Genomic DNA, 21,892 nt, shown 5'->3' with positions numbered 1-21,892 from the left:
ACTGCATCAAACAACACTCTATGCTCTAGGCACAGAAAGCAGAGAGTACTTCAACACCACATATGGAAAACCCCAAAGCTATAATTTCAGTGTTGTTTGAATAAGAAACAAAGAGAGAAAGAGAGAAAATTGTGTTTATGACAGATATGGGAAATGAGGTTGTTGGCAGACATGCATCTCTGTGGTCAGTGGGAGAGTCTTGGTGGATGAGGGTACTGCTTATAGAGTGTTGTGTGAGGTGCTGGAGATAGAAGTGGTGAAATGGCCCCGGGCCTGTGGAACATTTTTCTCCTGGGCTCCCAAAGGCTCCGGCCCAGAAAGCTATAGCACACAGACAACCAGTCTCCCTGACTTTCTCTCTCTCCCTTTACTTACCCACTCTTTCTTTAGATCTCTCCTTCACTTTCTCTCCACACAAAGTCTGTGAAATAACTTGATGGAAGTAAGACAAGGTTGAATTCAACCACCGGGACAACAATGAGGTTAGTATTATAAATGTGCCTCAAAAGAGAGCCTGACAAAAAAGTAATAAGCACTTGATTACACTAAAATATGTGTTTTGGATAATGTGTTGCATGAATAATCTTTTCCTGAACTCAAGATAATTGGACTTTCCTTAAATGTAGGTTTGGTGCCAAAATGGTTTGGAAATCCTATGGAATCATTATTTAGTACACACTTTTGGGTGTTCCCAATTACATTTTGGGGCTCCCGAGTGGCACAGCGGTCTAAGGCACTGCATCTCAGTGCTAGAGCCAACACTACAGACACTGGTTTGATTCCAGGCTATATCACAACCAGCCGTGATTGGGAGTCCCATTGGGCGGCGCACAATTGGCCCAGCGTAGTCTGAGTTAGGGTTTGGCAGGCCGTCATTGTAAATAAGAATTTGTTCTTAACTGACTTGCCTAGTTAAATAAAAGGTCAAATAAAAATAAAAACATTCCCAAAACATAATCCCTAGATTTCAGAACAACATGAAAAGAGGAAATTACCCTCTATGGGTGCCCCACACATACACGCAGTACTGAAATACAATACCTATTCTATCTGTCTGAGGCCAGGTACTGAGCATGCCTATGTATTGCTTGAACTTCAGTGACTCAAATAGACTGAAACATCATTCCAGCTACTCCTAATAACAGGCCTGGTTGTGCTGGTGTGAAAGCTGTGAAACTTTATCTGGCAGCCATGGTAAACACATAGGTTGTAATCCCTGATCATTTGGAACTCAGGGGCCTCCTTCTCACTCTCTCTGAACCCCTTTAGGGGTGTCTCTGGGCGACAGGGCCCATACGGATAGGTTCTCCCAGGGCCCTGAGCCGATTACCTCTTAAGCTTCTTTTGGCAAGTTGGGACAATAGAGTTAAAGCTGTGGAGCCTTTAAACAGGCTCTGGATAACTGCTCTGACTGAGCTGATCCACTCTCACACATTCCAGGAGTGACCTTCCACCCTCAGAACATCAAGCCTCTTAAAACCACCACCATCAGGTGGCTGAAAGATGGCCAGTGGGTAGGCTGGGGAAAAGTCTCACTGGACTGTTAGCCATCAGCTGCTAGCCTGGCCAGTGTGTACTAATCCACTCACCCTGGGACCCTGCTCTTTACTACATGGCTTGACTTCCCTTCCGTATGAATGGTGCAGTAATACAACACAATCATTAGGTGAGTCTGTTACAGGAGGTAGTAACGTTGGTGATATCTGGATTACTAGAGTAAAGGTTGGTATTTGTTGGGTGCCATTCTCTGTAGCTCTGCTCTTCGGAGAAGGGAACAATCAACACAGTCGATAAGTAACAAACTACTACAACAGACAAATTCAGAGACTAATTTGCAGCCCCAAAAAACAAATGTAAATTTCAAAAAACACTTGTAAATAGATTTTTTCAATGCCGCCTGCAATCAAGCACTTATTTATCCTGTGAGTGTACCTTCAAGATAACAAATAGAATCCCAATCAGGTACTCCAGATGATCATCCGACATCAGTAACATTCACAATTTAGTGCTTTGTGCAGCATATCTACAATAAAGTGATTGCACTGTCTTATTTGTCTGTCTGATAATGCGTTCATTTTCTCATTGGTCCGTAGGGTACATTAATTTGCTCGATTAGGTTTAATGAATAATGAATACATGATAATTATTTCAATGTTATTTCCAATCCTGGTAAACAGGCACACAAGCTATGCCACTTGAGAAGAGGTTAATCTGTACAAAGCCATACTCTCTCTAAATGGCACAGATGATGCTAGAATGCATTTAGCTGTTTGCTGTTTTCTGCTTTCTTGTTCCATTCTCTGGATGAATCTCATCCTGTTCATGCCTATATGGGGGAACTGATGCATTCCGCAAACTGATGCATTCTGGATTGTTCTACCAGGAATTGGAGTTTGGGTAAGGACAGCACTGTCTGTAAACCACACAAAGTGTCACTTTGACAGGAACAGAGCCCGTCACCCGTCCCCATGGGTACTCACTCAACCACAAACTGAGGCTGTGTGTGTGTGGGGGGGGGGTTAGCCAGCAAAATAAATCTAACATGATTGAACAGGGGAGTAGGAAAAAAGGAGGGCACCTCCCTCTGAGGGCAAGCAAGTCAAGCGAGGGTGACAGATTTTAGCAGCCTGTGTCTGCTTGCTCCGACACACACACTTGACTTCCTCCCACAAGAGTTCCTCTTTCATGAGGATCAGGCCACAGGGTAGAGCAGGAGGACTGCACTGCAGCAGCAGCCTCAGCAGCAGAGACACAACCGTAGAGTCCATGTGACAGTGCTCGGCGTCAGCCCACAGCCTCCACAACTAAACACACCGCACCATCTGATACACAGAGCACACAGCTTCTCTAATACCACAGTAGTCCAATAGTACTGCTATTGGAGAAATAACTCAAAGAATCCTATACTTCTTCTGTGGGAAGATGGACAGGAAGACGGGAGGCAGAAAGTCTGACTGGTCCAATGCTATATTATCTCTCCCTATCTACCTAGTCCTTTCACAGTCCACTTCACTTTCCCTTTCTCTCTCTGTCAACTCCACTCTCCAGTTCTGTCCATCTCCCTTCCTCTTGCCATGGGTTCCCGTCATCCCCACCTTAAACCCTTCCATGGTAAAAAGGGACACTCGTTTTAATAGCTTTTTGCTAAGATTCCATCTCTGTCCATTTTCCCCTCTTCTCCCCAAAACAGTGCCCCCCATTTCATTCAACAGCCTGGTGAGATGGCTGGAATTGCTTTCACTTACCAGGGGCTCCCCAAAGTTCAGCAGCATCTTAATGAAAGTCCAGGGAGGCCAGGTACTGAAGCAATCTGTGATGGGTTTTTGCCAGGCAAAGCAAATAGCTTTCCGTTGTCCCAGGTAATTGCCCTGATCTCAAATAATCCTCCTGGATTGAAAAGGGGAAAGAATCCTTTTGTGTGTATGTTTGTGTTTTGGAAATTAGAAATTAAAGACAGATTAGGAAACTAGAGGAAAGTAAATAGAGAAAGCGGGAAAATACTGTGTATGTACGCACACGTAATAAGCAAGCTGAAACAATTAGAGAAGAACACAAGGGCACAACGTAACCCTCATTTTGTGCAAACAGTCCAGTAGTAAGAAAACGGGCACAATTACCTTCCATGTAGCCACTGGGCCTGAGACGTGTTTATCATCAGAATATGTACAAACACAGCATCCCTTAACAGTGGGCTGAATGGAGTCATTTCCCCTCTGGCTTTTAGTTTCTGGTCGCTCTGCTTGCAGACACCATTGAGCTCCATGACCACAGGGGAAGGACTGCGCTGGCAGTTCAGCATGCTGGGACCGTGGCCAAGGAGCTATGTTTTATTGGCTGTAATAGCTTCCTCCCGGCAGACAGCTGGCTAAGGAAGTGTGTGTGTGTGTGTGTGTGTGTGTGTGTGTGTGTGTGTGTGTGTGTGTGTGTGTACACACGTACGTGTACAAGGGGGTCTGTCTGAGTTAGGGAGAAAAATTACAGTGGGTGTGTTTAGGGGGAAAATGTAATATATGTCACTGATGACTGGGAAGGCAAGACTCTTGTTGCCATAGATTTTGTAAATGGCCTTTCTGATTGAAGGGCCTATCCCCTCACATCTGTGTAAATCAGAAGGGTTGGGCATCCTGCCAGAGATGTGTCTGTCCAGTGATATAAACCGGACTGAGCTCTTCACAGAGACTACACAGCCACTGTCACTCACTGAGCTCCAACAAAATAGTCACAGATTTACAGATGCATACATCCATACAGCACAAACACATTGCCCAAAAGTACAAGCATACTGCACACCCACCCCAAACAAACTGCAAACACAATTGCAAATGCAAACACATTCATACTGTATCTCATACACAAACCAACACATTCAGAGAAAGTGAGTGAGTGAGTGAGTGTTTTAGGGGTTTCATAATTTTTTCAAAGATTGGTGAGATGAAATCTGTGTTGGGTTTTACTGCTTGTCTTGGGTCCAACAGCATAAAATGTGCTAGCTATTTTAGGTCTGTGGAACTTAGCTCTTTTGCTCGTCTCCTGCTATACGCTATTCCAGTCAAAAAAATGTTTTTTTAAACAACTTTTTAGTTTTTCTTCTCTTCTGATTAGACACACTAAAGGTATTCTGAGTTATCACTCAATAAATGTGGAGAAAGTGTGAAACCAGATAAGGATATATTCAATGACCTTTGACAATGAGGTTGAATTAGTCAAAACGTGCTTAACAGTGGTCATGGAGAAGGTTTTGTAAAAGGTCACCATTGGTTTGATTTACGTGCTTGTTAAGAACCAATGAAGTGCTGAGGCTACATTAACAGAGCTTGTAGTTACTGGATACTTTGTCTGTCAATCACATCCTGGTAGGGGAGAAGACACTAGGTCAAATTTTATTCCTTTTTGCTGGAGTACAAAAATCTGACTTCTTTCATATCTAATACGTAATAGTAGCTACTGTAACTAAAAGTTGGTAAAGAAAGTAGAGTGTCAGTCAGTTGTCACATGGTCCTGTATGGCTCAGTTGGTAGAGCATGGCATTTACAATGCCAGGGTTGTGGGTTTGACTCCCTGAGGCCACCCATATGTAAAATGGATGCACACATGACTAAGTCGCTTGGGATAAAAGCATATATTGTTTGTATTATTTGATGTGTCCTGTCACAGAGAATTCACTCTCTCTGACTGTGAGGAGAAAGGAAATGATGGATGCTTGTCATCCCTGATCACAGCCTCACATAACTGGAAAGTTCCAAATTCAATACTTTTCTCCCTTGTCCATATCCATGGTAGTATGCTGGAAAATGTGCTAAAAAGCAACATAACAAACCTGGGGGCTGAAAACTGTCTGCACGTCCAGAATAAGCACCAAATCCAACGCAGCTAATGAGCAATGTAATAGCCATTTCTAAAATACTCAAACACTGGCCTGACCTCAATAAGGAGAGAGGGAACTGAAATAAAGAGGGGTGGCAAAAATAAGCAGTTTAACAAGGAAAATACAGAATACATTCTTGCTCAATGGAGACAGGAGGACAATGGACAGAGTCAGGTGTTGCAAAAACGTGTGAGACTGTCACGACTTCTTCCGAAGTCGATGCCTCTCCTTGTTCGGGCGGTGTTCGGCGGTCGACGTCGCCGGTCTTCCAGCCATTGCTGATCCATTTTTCCTTTTCCATTTGTTTTGTCTCGTTTTCCCACACACCTGGTTCTCATTTCCCTCATTATGTGTTGTGTATTTAACACTCTGTTTCCCCCATGTCTTTGTGTGGTATTGTTATTTCGGTTTTCATGTATGCGCACGTTAGGCTGGTTGCGCTGGGTTATGTTCAACCCGTATTTATATTTCGTGTTCATTTGTGCAGTGTGTTTTTGGTTCGCCAAATAAAAGGCTCCAGTTTGCTACCAAATATCTGCTCTCCTGCACCTGACTTCCTACAGCCCTTCACGCATACCTTGACAGAGACTGCGCACTCTTCGTGCCTCATCCTCTTTTAATCAACCTCTCTCCCCCTCGCTCTCTCTCCTTCCTTCCTGTTCTCTTAAACTTGATCTTTCTCTGCCTGCTTTCCAAGAAAGGTTTGTCACCAGAGCTGGCTTTAGAACTGCTCCTGTGATGTAAGGCATGGGTTGCATTAGGGTGGGTGCTGTATAGTCAACCATTAACGCTGGGTTACAGAGAGTAGGCTACATACACACAGTTTCAATTACCAACGGTGTGGCACCAAGACCAGGCTTTGTGGAATCTAGCTCCGACTATGTCCATTCGCCCAAAGTCAATATTCAATTATGAAACGCCCACCTATGTACCTATGTTTTTCCTCTGTAGTTGCATTTGATTAACGTATGGATTTTAGCTAACAAAGAACGGTATGCAACTACAGAGGCCAAACATACTGTCATAACAAAGTGGGCGCTTCCTAATTAAAAACCTTTTAAGTATTGACCTTCGAGAATCGGAGCTGGTTGGAGCTAGATTCCACAAAGCCTGGTCTCGGTTGGTGAAGTTATTCAGAAACTTCCTTCAACATGGAGTAGAGTTTAGTACGTTACCTAACCCCTAACCTAAACCTAACCTTAACCACAAACCCTAACTCCTATAGCTAACTCTAATTTGAACCCTAATTGTAACCCTAACCCTAAATTTAAAATAGCCTTTTTCCTTGTGTCCCCACTTGTCCGTATTTTCCTTGTTTTACTATCCTTGTGAAGACATCTTAGAAGATTTCTTCAAAAACACACACACTAAACACCTCCATTATCACAGAGGGGCATACACTTAAGTTATTTGCCATGCTTTTAGGTTTCCACAATCCTCCCCCTCTCTTTGGTTGCCTTTCACCACCTGTCTTCCCTGATGGGATAATCCTCCTGAAACATCCGTTATACTTGCTTATGGAGCCATACGCCCAGAGAGAGAGACTCCTTAGGTGGCTGGCACACTGCCTGCCCTTAAATACAGTACATGCTCTTCCACTAATAATTCCCCATTATGTCAGCTAATGCTCCTGTGTCAGTGACCAGGGAACAGATGAAGCAAGAACCTGGGAGGAGTAATGTCCCTTCCTGCTGCAAGGAAGAGGGCCCAGACCTTATACAGACCTCATTAAAAGTGATTTGATATATAGTAGTACATGGGCAAATCTGAGGCCCATTTTCTCAACCAACTCACACAGTGTTTAGTGGTTGTGAAAAGGCCCTTGATGTCTGGTGGTGCATTTGACATTCAGAAAAAGCTATGTCTGTCTTTGTCTCTGACTCTGTGGGAGAGCTATTTTGTTTCAAAATACTGTGTGAAATGAAGCGTAATTGAATTTTTTTTCATAAAATATAACGCATTAGTATTCTGTAATAAACACCACATTCAAACATTTCTAAAGGAGCCCACATCATGCCTGCTGTGTAGCATGCTGGTGGCAGTTGGCAATCACTGCTTACCCAGCATATTAATAAGTCTACAAAATACCAAAAAGAAGAAAAAAAAAGTGACGTTTCCTTATGCTAGAAACAAAGAACCCTTTCTTCAAACACAGTCATCTATTTCTAAAATTAAAGCCATCAAATCCTATTCGCTATGTAAATTGCAAAGGGAGGTTGGGTGGTTCAGCTCTTCAGAATGCTTTTGTCTCTACTTGTGTTTTCAACTTTTCACTGCAGAAAAACATCAGCTCCAAAGACACGTTCATGATCTCCTAGATGGTCTTTGTTTTGTATTGCTGTCAACTGCAGCAAAGCAAGGTGCACACTGACAAAAATAAGTCAGGGAAAGAAAGTAGGCTTCCGTCTATAATTCCACACACTAACTTGGTGTTGTGTGCTCTTGGGCGTACAATCAAGACAGCTCAACTCTTCTAACCAGGTTTTTACACAACATCATGCAGTGGAGGTTTAAGTGATAGAGTAAGTGCTCAAACCCTTGGTTAGGTTACAGCCAGCACCATCTAGCCCAAGATCATGCATTTGTAGCACAGACCTCTCCTCATCAATAATAACTAATGTCACACATGATTATAAGCAGGAAGCGGTGCCCATGATGAGGTCAGCTGTCAGGTAAATTAGTAATGACAGGACTATAATCAACATGTATTAAACATGAAAAGACAAGTGACGTTGCACGTAGAGGGGCAGGGCGGTGTGCTTCTGCACGTCTGTCAATCCATTTTCAACATTGATGTGATATCTATCCTTGAGGGAATTTAATTGAATCTGATGTTGTTAAATCAACCTTGACAACAAGGTAATTGCGACCCCAATATCTTCCCTATTACTCACTGATCACCTAGTGCCCAAACCGTCAAATCACCCTATTGCCTTGAGGATTTGCAATAGGATAAGAAATGCATCAAAGATTGGGCTGTTAATTCATGTGTTTAATGTGCAGATGTCTGTCTTCTCCTGTGTTGTTCCATACACAGACTGATAAGAGACATCAACAACATGCCAGAATTCTCTCTCTCTCGCTCGTTCTCAAGTCAAAATAAGTACACTCCTGAGGTCATAAACACAAGACAAAGTGTATAAGGCTGTAACAGGGATCTAAAATGGCCGCTCAGGAAGATTCACGAGGTACGTAACAGCTTTATGGCATTGTTTCCTGGGTATAAAAAGGAAATAAGGGCTGCAACTTCGATGCACATATTAAAATAATGAGGCTGTGAATCAGGAGGGAAGGAACTGGGAGGCAGAGTGAGTCCATCTTTTCACACCCACAGGGTCCCTATCCTTACAAGACATGCATGCTGAAAATCACATGATCAGCATAATTTGATTGATTGACAGCCAGTCTAACTATGCTGCTCACTCCAGTAAAAAGGACAGAAGGAAGGCACAGAAGGAGAGGGCTGTTGCCTTCTCTTTTTTAAGTATTGCTGCATCTTAACAATCAATACCTAATTACCTGAAAAAAGGGGGAGTCAAGGGCAGGGTCATTACCAACTGTGTCACGCCATCACCTGCCTGTCCACATTCCTACACTTTTCCCCCCTTGTTCAAACTTTTCCTCCCTCAGTTTCTACCTTAAACCTTCGGTCCCTTGCTTTCTCTCATTACTATGGGAGAGGAGAAGGGCATGCAGAACAGAGAACACCACAGATAGAATATGAGAACAGAACAGTGCCTGAACGGTCCTGAAAAGCAGCCAAGCAAATTCTGCTGTATGTGCTCTGGATGGGTCCTACTTTCTGTTTTATGTCACTTGCAGATACACACAGCTAGTCGCATGGAAATCCACATAGCAAGGCATAATGTGACCTATGACCCTTGTGGACCAAGATTAGCGTGGCATTAGAGATGAGGTGCCCCTGTCTTGAAGGGTGCCTCTAGAGAAAGGACAGAAATAAGATGTTATGAAACACCGATGTATTTAGACAAGAGTGAGAGAGAGACAGCACCCGACCTCACCCTACTAGAATCTGAAGTCAAATGTCTACTGTTTGCAGATGATCTGGTGCTTCTGTCACTAACCAAGGAGGGCCAACAGCAGCACCTAGATCTTATGCACCGATTCTGGTCACAGTAAATCTCAGTAAGACAAAAAAGGTCCAGTCACCAGGATCACAAATACAAATTCAAAATTCCTAGAGCACACAAAAAAACTATACATACCTCGGCCTAAACATCAGCGCCACAGGTAACTTCCACAAAGCTGTGAACGAACTGAGAGACAAGGCAAGAAGGGCCTTCTATTGCCATCAAAAAAAAACATACAATTTGACAGACCAATTAGGTTCTGGTTAAAAATACTTGAATCAATCAGAACCCATTGCCCTTTATGGTTGTGAGGTCTGGGGTCCGCTCGCCAACCAAGAATTTACAAAATGGGACAAACGTAAAACATCAATTAATGCCTGCAGAGCAGAATTAGGCCGATACCCGCTAATGATCAAAATCCAGAAAAGAGACGTTCAATTCTACAACCACCTAAAATGAAGCGATTACCAAACCTTCCAAAACAAAGCCATCACCTATAGAGAGATGAACCTGGAGAACAGTCCCCTCAGCAAGCTGGTCCTGGGGCTCTATTCACAAACACACCCCACAGAGCCCCCGGACAGCAACACAATTAGACCCAACCAAATCATGATAAAACAAAGAGATAATTATTTCATTGGCATTAGAGCAAGTAATTAACAAAAAAACAGAGCAAACTAGAACGCTATTTGGCCCGAAAACAGTGGAGGAATACCTGACCACTGTGACTGACCCACACTTAAGGAAAGCTTCAACTATGTACAGACTCAGTGAACGTAGGTAGCCTTGCTATTGAGAAAGGCCACCATAGCCTGTCTTCTCTTGAGAGCCAGGTCTGCCTATGTGCACACTGCCCACAAAATGAGGTGGAATCTGAGCTGCAAACTGAGCTGCACTTCCTAAACTCCTGCCAAATGTATTTTCATATTAGAGACAAATATTTGCCTCAGACTACACAGATCCACAAAGAATTCAAAAACAAACCTAATTTTGATAAACTCCCATATTTACTGGGTGAAATACCAGTGTGCCATCGCAGCAGCAAGATGTGTGACCTGTTGCCGCAAGAAAAGGACCAGTGAAGAACAAACACCATTGTCAATACAACCCATATTTATGTTTATTTATTTTCCCTTTTGTACTATTTGCATATTGTTTGCAAACTGTAAATAGACATAAGATGACATTTGAATTGTCTTTATTCTTTTGGAAATTCTGTGAGTGTAATGTTAACTGTACATTTTTATTGTTTATTTCACTTTTGTTTATTATCTACTTCACTTGCTTTGACAATGTTAACACATGTTTCCTATGCCAATAAAGCCCTTGAATTGAATTGAGAGAGCGAGCGAGCAAGAATAAATACACTTAGCTGACCCAGCAACTCACATACCTACATAATCCGCTCCTGCCTTTTCTCCCTCCTCCTTTGGCCTAACACTCTGCTCTCTTGTCCCTTTGTAAACAAGGCTATTGACTCATAATCCATGTAATAACGGAATGCTTAAAAAACACAAAGCTAAGACCATAATCATATACATTCAAACTTCAAGCACAATATCAAAACCAATTAGTATTTTAGCTGGGGGGCTGTGAGGCGCACAGAGAGTTCTGCTTCGCCTATCACCAGGAGCTGCTGCTGAAGACTTTAATTACCAGGAGAGTGAATGAATGGCGCACACAGAGAGAGACAGAGAGACTAATGCCTCACATAATAAGAGAAACAACCCCAATCGAAATGGCATCTGGAAAAACTACTTTGAAAAACTATATGAAAATCCAGAATGCCAGAAATTAACCGAGACTCAGACCAAATTGGTTGATACATTTTTTTTTTTTAAATGGAAAAACAAATCAAAATAAAGACCAACAAAACCCATTAAATACCCATCACACTAACAGAGCTGAAAGAGAAAATCAAACCCTTCAAGTGCGGTAAAGCCTGTGGGACAGACAGTATCTGCAGTGCAATGTTGAAGAAAAGCAGCCCTAAGCTGTAGGAAGCCATACTCTACAGTAGCTCTTAAATCTGGTGCTGAATGTAGGATACTTTCCAGAAATATGGAATAAAGGCATAATAACACCCATATTCAAGGCAAATATATGACCATAATAATTATCACGGTATCTGCGTGACCAGTAATTTAGGGAAGGTTTTCTTGCAGCATAATAATACGAGAATACAGACTTTCCTCAACAAAAACAGTGTTTTACAAATGTTCATATTCATCCTCTCCAGCACCACCCCAACATCAATATGTGTGAAAATTAAGGGGTGATAAGTATTTCCAATGGCATCATCAATCAATTAGTAGACAATCACACTTTGCACACAGATGATGTCATTGGAAACATGTATCTTCCTCTATCTTTTTTTACTTCAAAAAATAGATACGCGCAATTTTCACATACGTTGATGTTGGGGTGTTGCTGGAGATGATGAATATGGTGAAATGTCCCTTTAAGTGCAAGTCAAATTGGCTTCCTACCGAAACAAAGAACATCTGACACACATACACCCTTATCAATCCACCAAAGGTCAAATATTTTCCTGCTTTATTGACTTCCATCTGGCATAAAGGACTCTTCCTGAAACTCATCCAAGAGGAATTGGAGGAAGAACCTATGAGGTTATTAAATCAAAGTAAAATGAAAATACATGTAAAAATCAAAGAGGCAAGGGGTCACCCAGGGCAGCAAATCTCAGCCCAACATCGTTAAATATCTATATTGATGAATTTTCAAAACAGTTGGAGCTCCTGGGCTTCTCCTAGACAACAAGAAATGAAGCTCTTTCTCTATGCAAATGACCTGGTCTTGTTGTCTCCAACAGAACAGAGGTTACAGTATAGCCTGTCAGTGTTAGATGCCTACTGCCAAAACTGGGCACTGACAGTTAGCATTAGCAAAACAAAAATTATGATCTTCCAAAAGTATGTGGACACATTCTCGTCGAAAATCTCATTCCAAAATCATGGGCATTAATATGGAGTTGGTCCCCTATAATAGCCTCCACTCTTCTGGGAAGTCTTTCCACTAGATGTTGTAAATTGCTGCGGGGACTTGCTTCCATTCAGCCAGAAAAGCATAAGTGAGGTTGGGCGATTAGGCCTGGCTCGCAGTCGGCGTTTGTATTTATTAGGGATCCCCATTAGTTCCTGCCAAGGCAGCAGCTACTCTTCCTGGGGTCCAAACACACCAATGCACCCACATTACTTGTGTAACCGATGTGAAATGGCTAGCTAGTTAGCGGTGGTGCGGGCTAATAGCGTTTCAATCTGTGACGTCACTCGCTCTGAGACCTGAAGTAGTTGTTCCCTTTGCTCTGCAAGGGCCGTGGCTTTTGTGGAGCGATGGGTAACGATGCTTTGTGGGTGTGCAGAGGGTCCCTGGTTTGAGCCCGGTGAGGGGATGGACTAAAGTTATACTGTTACACTTGTAAAACAAGAGATAAAACCGTGAACTATGTTTGTACTGAATGAGCTAAAGATAAAACAGTACACCACCACATATCCACAACACAAAATGCTCAATACCACCATCCAACAATATCACAATGTGTGTGTATACATGTGTCTGTACCTTTGTGTGCATCTCTTCACAGTCCCGGTTGTTACATAAGGTGTATTTTTCCCTCCATTTTAAATCTGATTCTACTGCTCGCAGTAGAAAGTTGTAAGCACAGAATCGTCTAGAATGCAATTGTATGCGGTAGCGTTAAGATTTCCCTTCACTGGAACTAAGTGGCCTAGCCCAAACCATGAAAAACAGCCCCAGACCATTATTCCTCCTCCACCCAACTTTACAGTTGGCACTATGCATTGGGCAGGTAGCGTTCTCCTGGCATCCGCCAAGACCAGATTCGTCCGTAGCGACTGCTAGGATGGTGAAGTGTGATTCATTACTGCAGAGAATGCGTTTCCACTGCTCCAGAGTCCAATGGCTGCGAGCTTTACACCACGCTTGGTATTGCGCATGGTGAACTTAGGCTTGTGTGCGGCTGCTCGGCCATGAAAATCCACTTCATGAAGCTCCCGATGAACAGTTCCTGTGTTGCTGTTGCTTCCAGAGGCAGTTTTGAACTCGGTAGTGTGAGTATTGCAACTGAGGACAGACGATTTTCAGAACTCTGCAGTCCTGTTCTGTGAGCTTGTGTGGCCTATGACTTCGCGGCTGAGCCATTGTTGCTCCTCAACGTTTCCACTTCACAATAACATCACTTACAGTTGACCGGGGCAGCTCTAGTAGGGCAGAAATTTGATGAACTGACTTGTTGGAAAGGCAGCATCCTATGACAGTGCAATATTGAAAGTCACTGAGCTCTTCAGCAAGACCATTCTACAGTCAGTGTTTGTCTATGGAGATTGCATGGCGGTGTGCTCAATTTTATACATCTGTCAGCAACGAGTGTGGCTGAAAAAGCCAAATCCACTAATTTGAAGGGGTGTTTTAGTGTATATTTTTTTCCATGAGCATTATATTTACTATTTTAATTGTTATCACTGCTGTTTTCATATTTTATCTGTATCACTTTACTTTGGTGACATTGACCTTGTCCTTCATGTCAATAAAGCATATTGAATATGAATTGAGTTTAATATTAATTGAATATGAGAGAGAGGAAACAGGCCCTGGAGCAGGTCCACGCAGACATAACAATGATTCTTTGTACGGACATGTACCCTTATACTAACCACACTCTGTCCAATGGAAACCAGGCCTAGGGGCCTCTTTCATTAGGGGAGGAAGTGAGGGGCCCCCAATGCCACCCTAGCACCGCCACCACCATTCACTCAGTAACTTACATACTCTACATCCCTCACTAACTCACTACCTCTTTCATTCTCTCCTCTCTATCCCTTTTCTAACAGCCAACACCACAATTATTTTTCTACCTAATCCTCTCGCTTCCTATATCCTTCTTAGACCAGTGGTGAAGGGTTTGAGTTTTTCAGAGAGTGTTAAGATAAGGCAGGCCTGGAAGTTAGAGGCTGCATTAACATGCTCGGGGATATGGTCAATTTATTTAAGGCTTGGCAATAATGAATGTCTTAAATGTAGCTCATTAAAACACAGGGTGATAGAGGGACCATGAGAGAAAAGGGGAAAATTAGTACAATAGAAACAGGCAGTTAGTGGGAGAAATATGTGGATGCAACGAAAAGGGAAAGGGGGGGGGGGGTGAATAGAGCAAAATATGAAAAGAGAAATGAAGAAAGATGACAAGGAAAAGACTCATTAAAACACAGTGCTGATTAGAACAGAGCAGTTGAATGTTTGGGATTTGGTCTCAGTCTGAATTCAGACAGTTGAAATATTCACACAATTAGCTGTGCATAGAGAATGAAAGAAGAGCACGGAGGGAGAGAGAAGATAACCGAATACCTAATGGTATGGTAAGAAGAGAATGAAGTGAAGCAGAGAGCAGCACACCGGCTGTTGTAAGGTTGTGAGAGGAATGATCTGGACTCTAATCATCACTATAACGTCGTTTCCCTTAAACAGATTCTTGTTTAAATGACTTAATCGCCCAGTTCATTAGGCAGCAATTTACCCGCAATAGACCCTGCTTTCAATTAGGGCACTGAGAGGCTGGGTTAGAGGAAGTCCTGCTGAAGGATTGGCCTGATTGGCCACACCATACCCAATGTAGGGCAAAGCCAAAGCATGGGCCAGCTCATTAATAAGGCCAAGGCAATTCACTAATTGGCATTGTTTATGGATAGCTGTGGATATTTCTTGACAATGCCTGCCTTAACATGGGTCATCTCATTCATGGAGCCTGGCCACTAATAGGCGAGCTAAGCAGTCCTCTATCGGGGCTGGCCTATAGATGAAGCGTATGCTAAACTACAGGACTGTTTAGCTAGCACAGACTGGAACATGTTCCGGGATTTATCTGATGGCATTGAGGAGTTTATCACATCTATCACCGGCTTCATAAATCCCAGTTTTCTTGAACGCACTGAAGTCAGAAGTCTGAGATTTGAGTTCCCAGTTGTTTTGAACATGGCATTAAAGACCAGAGGGAGACAGCAGTGTATTATTCCCTTTGAGTCAGGAACCAAAATTCCTCCGTAGGTGTTCGATTTCACTTACCGGCATGTCAACTGAGCCAGGATCACAGTCAGACGGATTGGGACGTAGGTCCCAAAGTGCCCTTCCAAGCGTTGGAGGTGAGCAGTCATCACTGTGTGGGACACTTACTGATGCACAGCTGAGGGAAGGGGGCATGGTTCGCTTTTAAAAAGACTCTCTCCAAAAATAATGATCTCCTCTGAATCCACTGATTTGGTCACAATGCTCTTGTATTTCCACTGCATGCTTGGGTTCAGTTCATTCAGTTTCCAAAATATGCAAGGAGACATTTTCTTTTCATTACAGTCTGTTTTTTTTTTACATCCATTGTGAATGACAACAGTTTCTCTCTCAATGCGAAAAATCTTTCCAATACTCCCCCTCGATATCCACCAGGCCTCGGTGTGAAAAAGAACATTGTCATGCTCTGATCCCATATCTACACATAGTTTTGCGAACAGGTGTGCACAGTGGATGTGGTTTGATGTAATTTACAACCGAAGTTACCTGCTGCAGTATATTTCTGATTTCTCTTTTGCCGCGAGTTGCTCTCGGTGTATCATACAATGCGTCCATATGGCAGAGGGAGACCCATTCATAACTAGAGTGCAGAGACCTGCCCCATCTATGCAAAAGCCCACCATTTGATCCCATGGAATCTGTTCTTCATCAATATAGCCACGCAGCACACTGAACATCCCCTGTGCAGTTTCATGCTCGGGAATCGTGAGACAGAATAATATGTACTCGTGAATAGCATCCCCTGACATGTAAAGTGAACAAAAGGCAATGCATGGACATCTCGGCCCTCACAGCTAACGTCCATTTGGAGAGCATAAGCTGGAGAGTTTGAGTTGTTCAGTCAGAATTCTCTTGATTGCTAGCAATAGCATGAATTCTTCATCTAACAGTGTTATCTGACAAAGCTATTGATGTGAGTTTGTGCATCTTTCTCCCCACCCATTGTTTTCACCATATCAGTTGCATCCAGTAATATCAAAGTCTCTGCAATAGTGTGTGGTTTCATAGCGTAGCAGGCTTAGCCATTCACGTGACAGATTCAAGTGCAATGGTCAAGTGAGGCTTTTTCTCATAATCTAAGGGCGCTCTCTAGTTGAATTTTATCTTTTAGATTTGAATAATTGTTTTATTTAGATTGTAATGTGGTTAACCTTATCAATGATTGAGATACAATGACGATATTATAATTTATATATTTTTGGTATATATCTATTTTCTCCAGGATTTTGGAAATTCTCCCAGGACCCCATTTTCACAACCCCTAGTTTGGGAACCGCTGTCCTTTAGGGAGGAGGTCAGAGGAGGTCACAAATTCTCCCTCAACATGATTAAGACAAAAGGAGCTGATCGTGGACTACAGGAATCGGAGGGCCAAGTAGACCCCCATCCACATCGACAGGGCTGTAGTGGAGCAGGTCGAGAGCTTCAAGCTCCTCTGTGTCAACGTCACATATGGTCCAAACCAGTGGAGGCTCCTCTGAGGAGAACCATCCTCAGTGAATTTCATAAAAATCTAAATAGTGAAACATTTAAAAAAGTTATATATTTAGATAAAACGATACTAAATATGTTCACGTCCTTTTCAGATAAAACTATACTAAATATATTCACGTCACCAAATAATTTATAAAAACACATTGTTTTGAAATGAAGGTCTACAGTAGCCTCCGCAGCAATCTAATGTAGTGCGATGGTATAGCCAGAGAACAGCTAGCTTCTGTCCTCCTCTGGGTACATTGACTTCAAAACAAAACCTAGGAGGCTCATGGTTCTCACCCTCTTCCATAGACTTACATAGTAATTATGACAACTTCTGGAGGACATCCTCCAACTTATCAGTGCTCTTGCAGCATGAACTTACATGTTGTCCACCCAATCAAAGGATCAGAGAATGAATCAAGCACTGAAAGCATAAGCTACAGCTAGCTAGCACTACAGTGCATAAAATGTGTTGAGTAGTTGATGAAGAAAAATAATCGTTGAACCATTTTGAACAAATTAATATTTTCCAAAAGGAAGGAGCAGAAAGAGAGATATTTCTTAGCATATTTGTTTTCACTTACTTAGCTAGTGATGAATTCAGCTAACTAGTTTAGCCTACTCAAACTCCCAGCTCAAACAGAGGGATACTATGTTAGAAAGGTTTGTTCGCCTGGTCACAGACAGCTGATGTGTTGTGCAATGAAGTCCACAAGTGGAGGGAAAAGGTGAGAGGAGGAGAGTGCATAGATAGATGCAAGAAGGAATTATAAATAGAACAAGCTGTTTTTATGTGTCTGGCATAAAAGTGCCGTTGGCTTGTGATCAGGGGTGTATTCATTGCAGTGATTCTGTTTAAAAAAATGTCTTGAATTGAGGCAAACGGAATGGGTATAAATGAATTTATCCAATAGAAACTATTGTTTGCAACTGTTGGACTAAATGGTTACACCCTAGATCAGCTAGACACAGGCAACAGTGTCACTGTCTGATTACTCAAAATGCTCTAGACCTGTGCACCTACATTGTAAACTTTTGTTCATAAGCTAGGTTGTAGCAACCTCATGATGGGTACAGAATTTTTTTTAGTATCATGTAGTAAGTCTAAACCTATCCATGTTACAATGAGCTGAGTGACTGTAATATGACTGACAGTCATCCAATATGCTGTAATAGAAATAAGGCCATGTTAATTAAAAAACATAATGATCCTCCATCTTAAACGGTACAGACTGCCACTGGTCCAAACACATCAACACTAGGCTTGGGTGGTATCCAGATTTTCAAATCATCATACCGTTCTTCTCTCATTATGGGATTTACGGTATTACCAGCATAGCACACAGGGGCGCGCGAAAAACGCAAGACACTCCCATTGGGCTTCTATAACCAGAATGCTAACAACAATTGCGCAAAAAGCAAAATCACATAGATGCTGTTAGCTAAATGCTAACGAGCGAAACTAACAAACTAATTGCAAAGACTCATATATTCAAGCATAGCTACAGTAGTAGCTACCGAATCTCATTTTCGGAGGGTGTGGACATTTACAATCGAAAGTGAAAGACAGAAATTGTGCAAATTAACAAAGTTGTGATGCATGCTTTTCTGAAGGAAGAGCATCATGGGTTAATGGAGCACCGGATAGAAGAACAAACGCTAACAGAGAAATAATGTCAACTGTAGAGGTATCTCATCCAGAGCTCTTTCACTTCTGGCAGAATGCCGTTATAAGATATATGATGGCAAACATTTAGTAGTGAATTGCAAACAAGTGTAACTTCATCACCTCATGTGCGCAGCACAACAGAGACTCGCCACGGACTCACAAACTCCCACTTTCTCCCGTTGTGCTATTTACAAACAAACGCGTGACTGGTTCAACTGTTCTGGGGAACTACGGTAAACTTCATAATGTAAAATGATGTGACAGGTGAAATGAAGAACGCAATCTGCTTGATCTTCTAGCGCATTTTTGACTCATCGCATACGCTGCTGCTACTGTTTATGATCTGTCACTTTAGTCCTAGTTATATGTACATATCTACCTCAATTACCTCGTACCCCTGCACATCGACTCGTTACTAGTACCCAGTGTATATAGAAAAGTTATCGTTACTCATTGTGTTTTTCAGTTTTTTACATTTCTATTATTTCTCTATTTTCTTTCTCTCCGCATTGTTGGGAATGGACCATAAGTAACCATTTCACGGTTAGTCTACACCTGTTGTTTACGAAGCACGTGGCGAATAAAATGTCATTTGATTTTATTAGCCAGGTTATTGTCACGGCCAGGCAAAGGGTGAGGGTACTCACTATATGACCAGTCACCCCTAGTCCACATATTATGGGGATTTGTAGCTTTATTCGTTTTTATTTTATACTTGTTTTGGTTTTTACTCTTGCTGTAAAGTGTCCTTGAGTTTCTTGAGAGCGCTTTAAATCCCATGTATTTTTATACCAAGTACAGGTTAAATAGGTAACCATTTTGCCTTTCCAAAACCTTGTTACCTGCCCTGACATAATATATCTTATCATCACCAACAACCTGGTCAAATCAAAGATTAAACATTTGATACAGTTTTCTTTACATGGTGTATCTCAGTGCATTGATCTACAAGAAACCTCAATAAGAAAACATGAAACAAGGGCATTCGATCAACTGACTGTCATTGCGTTCCCCACTGACGCACGTTGGCTAGGCTATTCATCGCAGCCATAGCGGAGGACGCGTTATGCATCGCTATGATAGCAATACACCTCGTGAGACCAGCCAACCTGTGGATTCTGTCCGAGTAACCTATTCAAAAAGATACACACAGACAAAATCCACCTTTTAAATATTTTGTCGAAACCGGAGAAAAATGGACATGAGAGGAACAAACCTCCATACAGAACTTCTCATTATTATATCGAACGAACAGCATTTCGGAGAGACCTTGACCTTCTCTATAGCTTATATAGAAGGACAGCTTCACATCAAGTAAAAAGAGATTCAATGAAGTCATAATGTATGGAGGTTTAGGAGGAAATGGCTAAATAAATTAGTATAGGTTCTCTACCTGTCACCTTATATCTAAAACATGACCTGAAAGGAATATTCTGTGGCGCACTGACTGACTGTATACACCAGGGTGCCGGGAACTGGGTGTCGCAGGCTTCCCTCATCTCCTCCACTAGCCGATATGTTTGGGAGGTAATGTCCTATCAAATAATATTGGTGTAAATAATTGGGGAATTAGGCCTATGTATAGTTGAATTTGTATTTAATTGTTCAGCGGCATTAAATGATTGGAAGAAATCGTGGAATATCTTAATTGAAGCAATTAACCTAATGCAGCGTTTAGGTAATGTCCGAAACTCGGGAATTTCGGACTTGCTAACCTAGAATAAAGAGTCGGAGCCCGAGTTCCACACATGGGAGGTATCAGAATCAACCAATAGGAAGCTCTACACAAATAACATACGTTCCTTTCAACTCGGAGGTCCCAAGTTTCGACGCGACATGAACGCGTCATTAAGCAACGATGAGATATATATATATATATATATTATAATATAATATTAATCAGTAATACATTGATTCAATGCTCATCTTGTAGTCTAATTATTGAAGGTATATTATTGAAGGGAATACATGACCCAAAACTGCACATCCACCATCGTAGTGGCAGTGGTACACCCACTCTCGACCCTGGGTACCTCTGCCTGAATCAATCAGAGAGGCGCCACGGAACCAGTTCCAAAGTTATCCCATCCAAGATCCTAATTGCTTTCCATACCTTTAGAAACGAATACATCAATGCGCTTACAATAACACTGTTAATGCACCATATTGCGTTCACATACGTGCACACATAGCAATAGAATATCACAGCTAAAAAGAGAGAAACTCAAATAATTTACCTTCCACTGCGTAAACCGTAGTAATCACGCATAAAACCGTTAACAAATCCGCTGGCATGGCAAAGGTGGTCTGCCTTTCCTCTCCCCTTTAAAAAGGTGTAAACACAAATCCTTTAGCTGCCACAGAATAGTATTCCAGCAGTGCGTATGTTGAATCACATTTCAAACCGTACTGTACGCAGTGTATGAAAACCTACTAGGTTACTTGGAGGATGAGGCATGTAAGGGATAAGTGAAGCGGGATGAGAGATAGACCTTGGCTCCCGTTCCCTCAACAGCACTTCTCACACCCCTTTAACACCTCGTGACCAATCACGAAAAGAAGATAGTGCATCTCAAACCAATCGCAACAGAGCATCCGCTCAGATTCCTACTAACATTTTTAAACTACTGAAAAGTCCCCTGCTTTGCCATCCAATCGTACTGCAGGGAAAGAGCAACGACTAGTGGTCCAGATGAAGCATTGCATGCACAGCTTCACCTAATAGGTGTTTCTCATCAGATTAATTTCACTACGGCGATAATGTGATTGCATTTGACCATTTATTTATCATGCTATTCCATAAACCTAAGTAGTCCATGGTGTTTTATGGCTATACATAGTCACGAAAGCTATTTCCGTAGCCCATGGTGATATACTGAATTGTCACCTGTAATATCTCTATTTGATGGGAATTAAACCCATCACATGCAGGACAACGACAGAATTAAAACACGTATATCTGCCATCATTAACGATCGACCACCTAGTTTATTAAGTAGGCTCGTAGATTTATGAATGGTTTATGTTCTGCAGGAGCATATGGCAGATTTAAGAGTCTATTCTAACAACAGACAATTACTGTGTCATCATTGCACTGCATAACAACTTTTAACATGTGCCTTGAAGTGGCACGGTAAGCCTATGAAATGGTTTGGATTGATGTCCTCTATACTAACACCTTGAAAGTAG

General features: G+C 42.1%; 1 protein-coding gene across 1 annotated transcript in view; it reads right to left on the bottom strand.

The window, feature by feature from the left end:
• LOC112251572 (ephrin type-B receptor 1-like) overlaps positions 1-21,243 on the bottom strand; it is a 200,872-nt gene extending 179,629 nt beyond the window's left edge. The window contains exon 1 of the mRNA XM_042322148.1: positions 20,941-21,243. Coding sequence (XP_042178082.1) covers positions 20,941-20,998 — 58 coding nt within the window. The 5' untranslated portion in view covers positions 20,999-21,243. The remainder of the gene's footprint in view (positions 1-20,940) is intronic.
• Between the last annotated feature and the right edge of the window lie 649 nt (positions 21,244-21,892).

Source organism: Oncorhynchus tshawytscha, linkage group LG05 (assembly GCF_018296145.1).
Source record: "Oncorhynchus tshawytscha isolate Ot180627B linkage group LG05, Otsh_v2.0, whole genome shotgun sequence".
In the NCBI taxonomy this organism is placed as follows: domain Eukaryota; kingdom Metazoa; phylum Chordata; class Actinopteri; order Salmoniformes; family Salmonidae; genus Oncorhynchus; species Oncorhynchus tshawytscha.
Note: the sequence above shows the minus strand (reverse complement) of the source record. Positions and strands in the feature narration are given on the sequence as shown.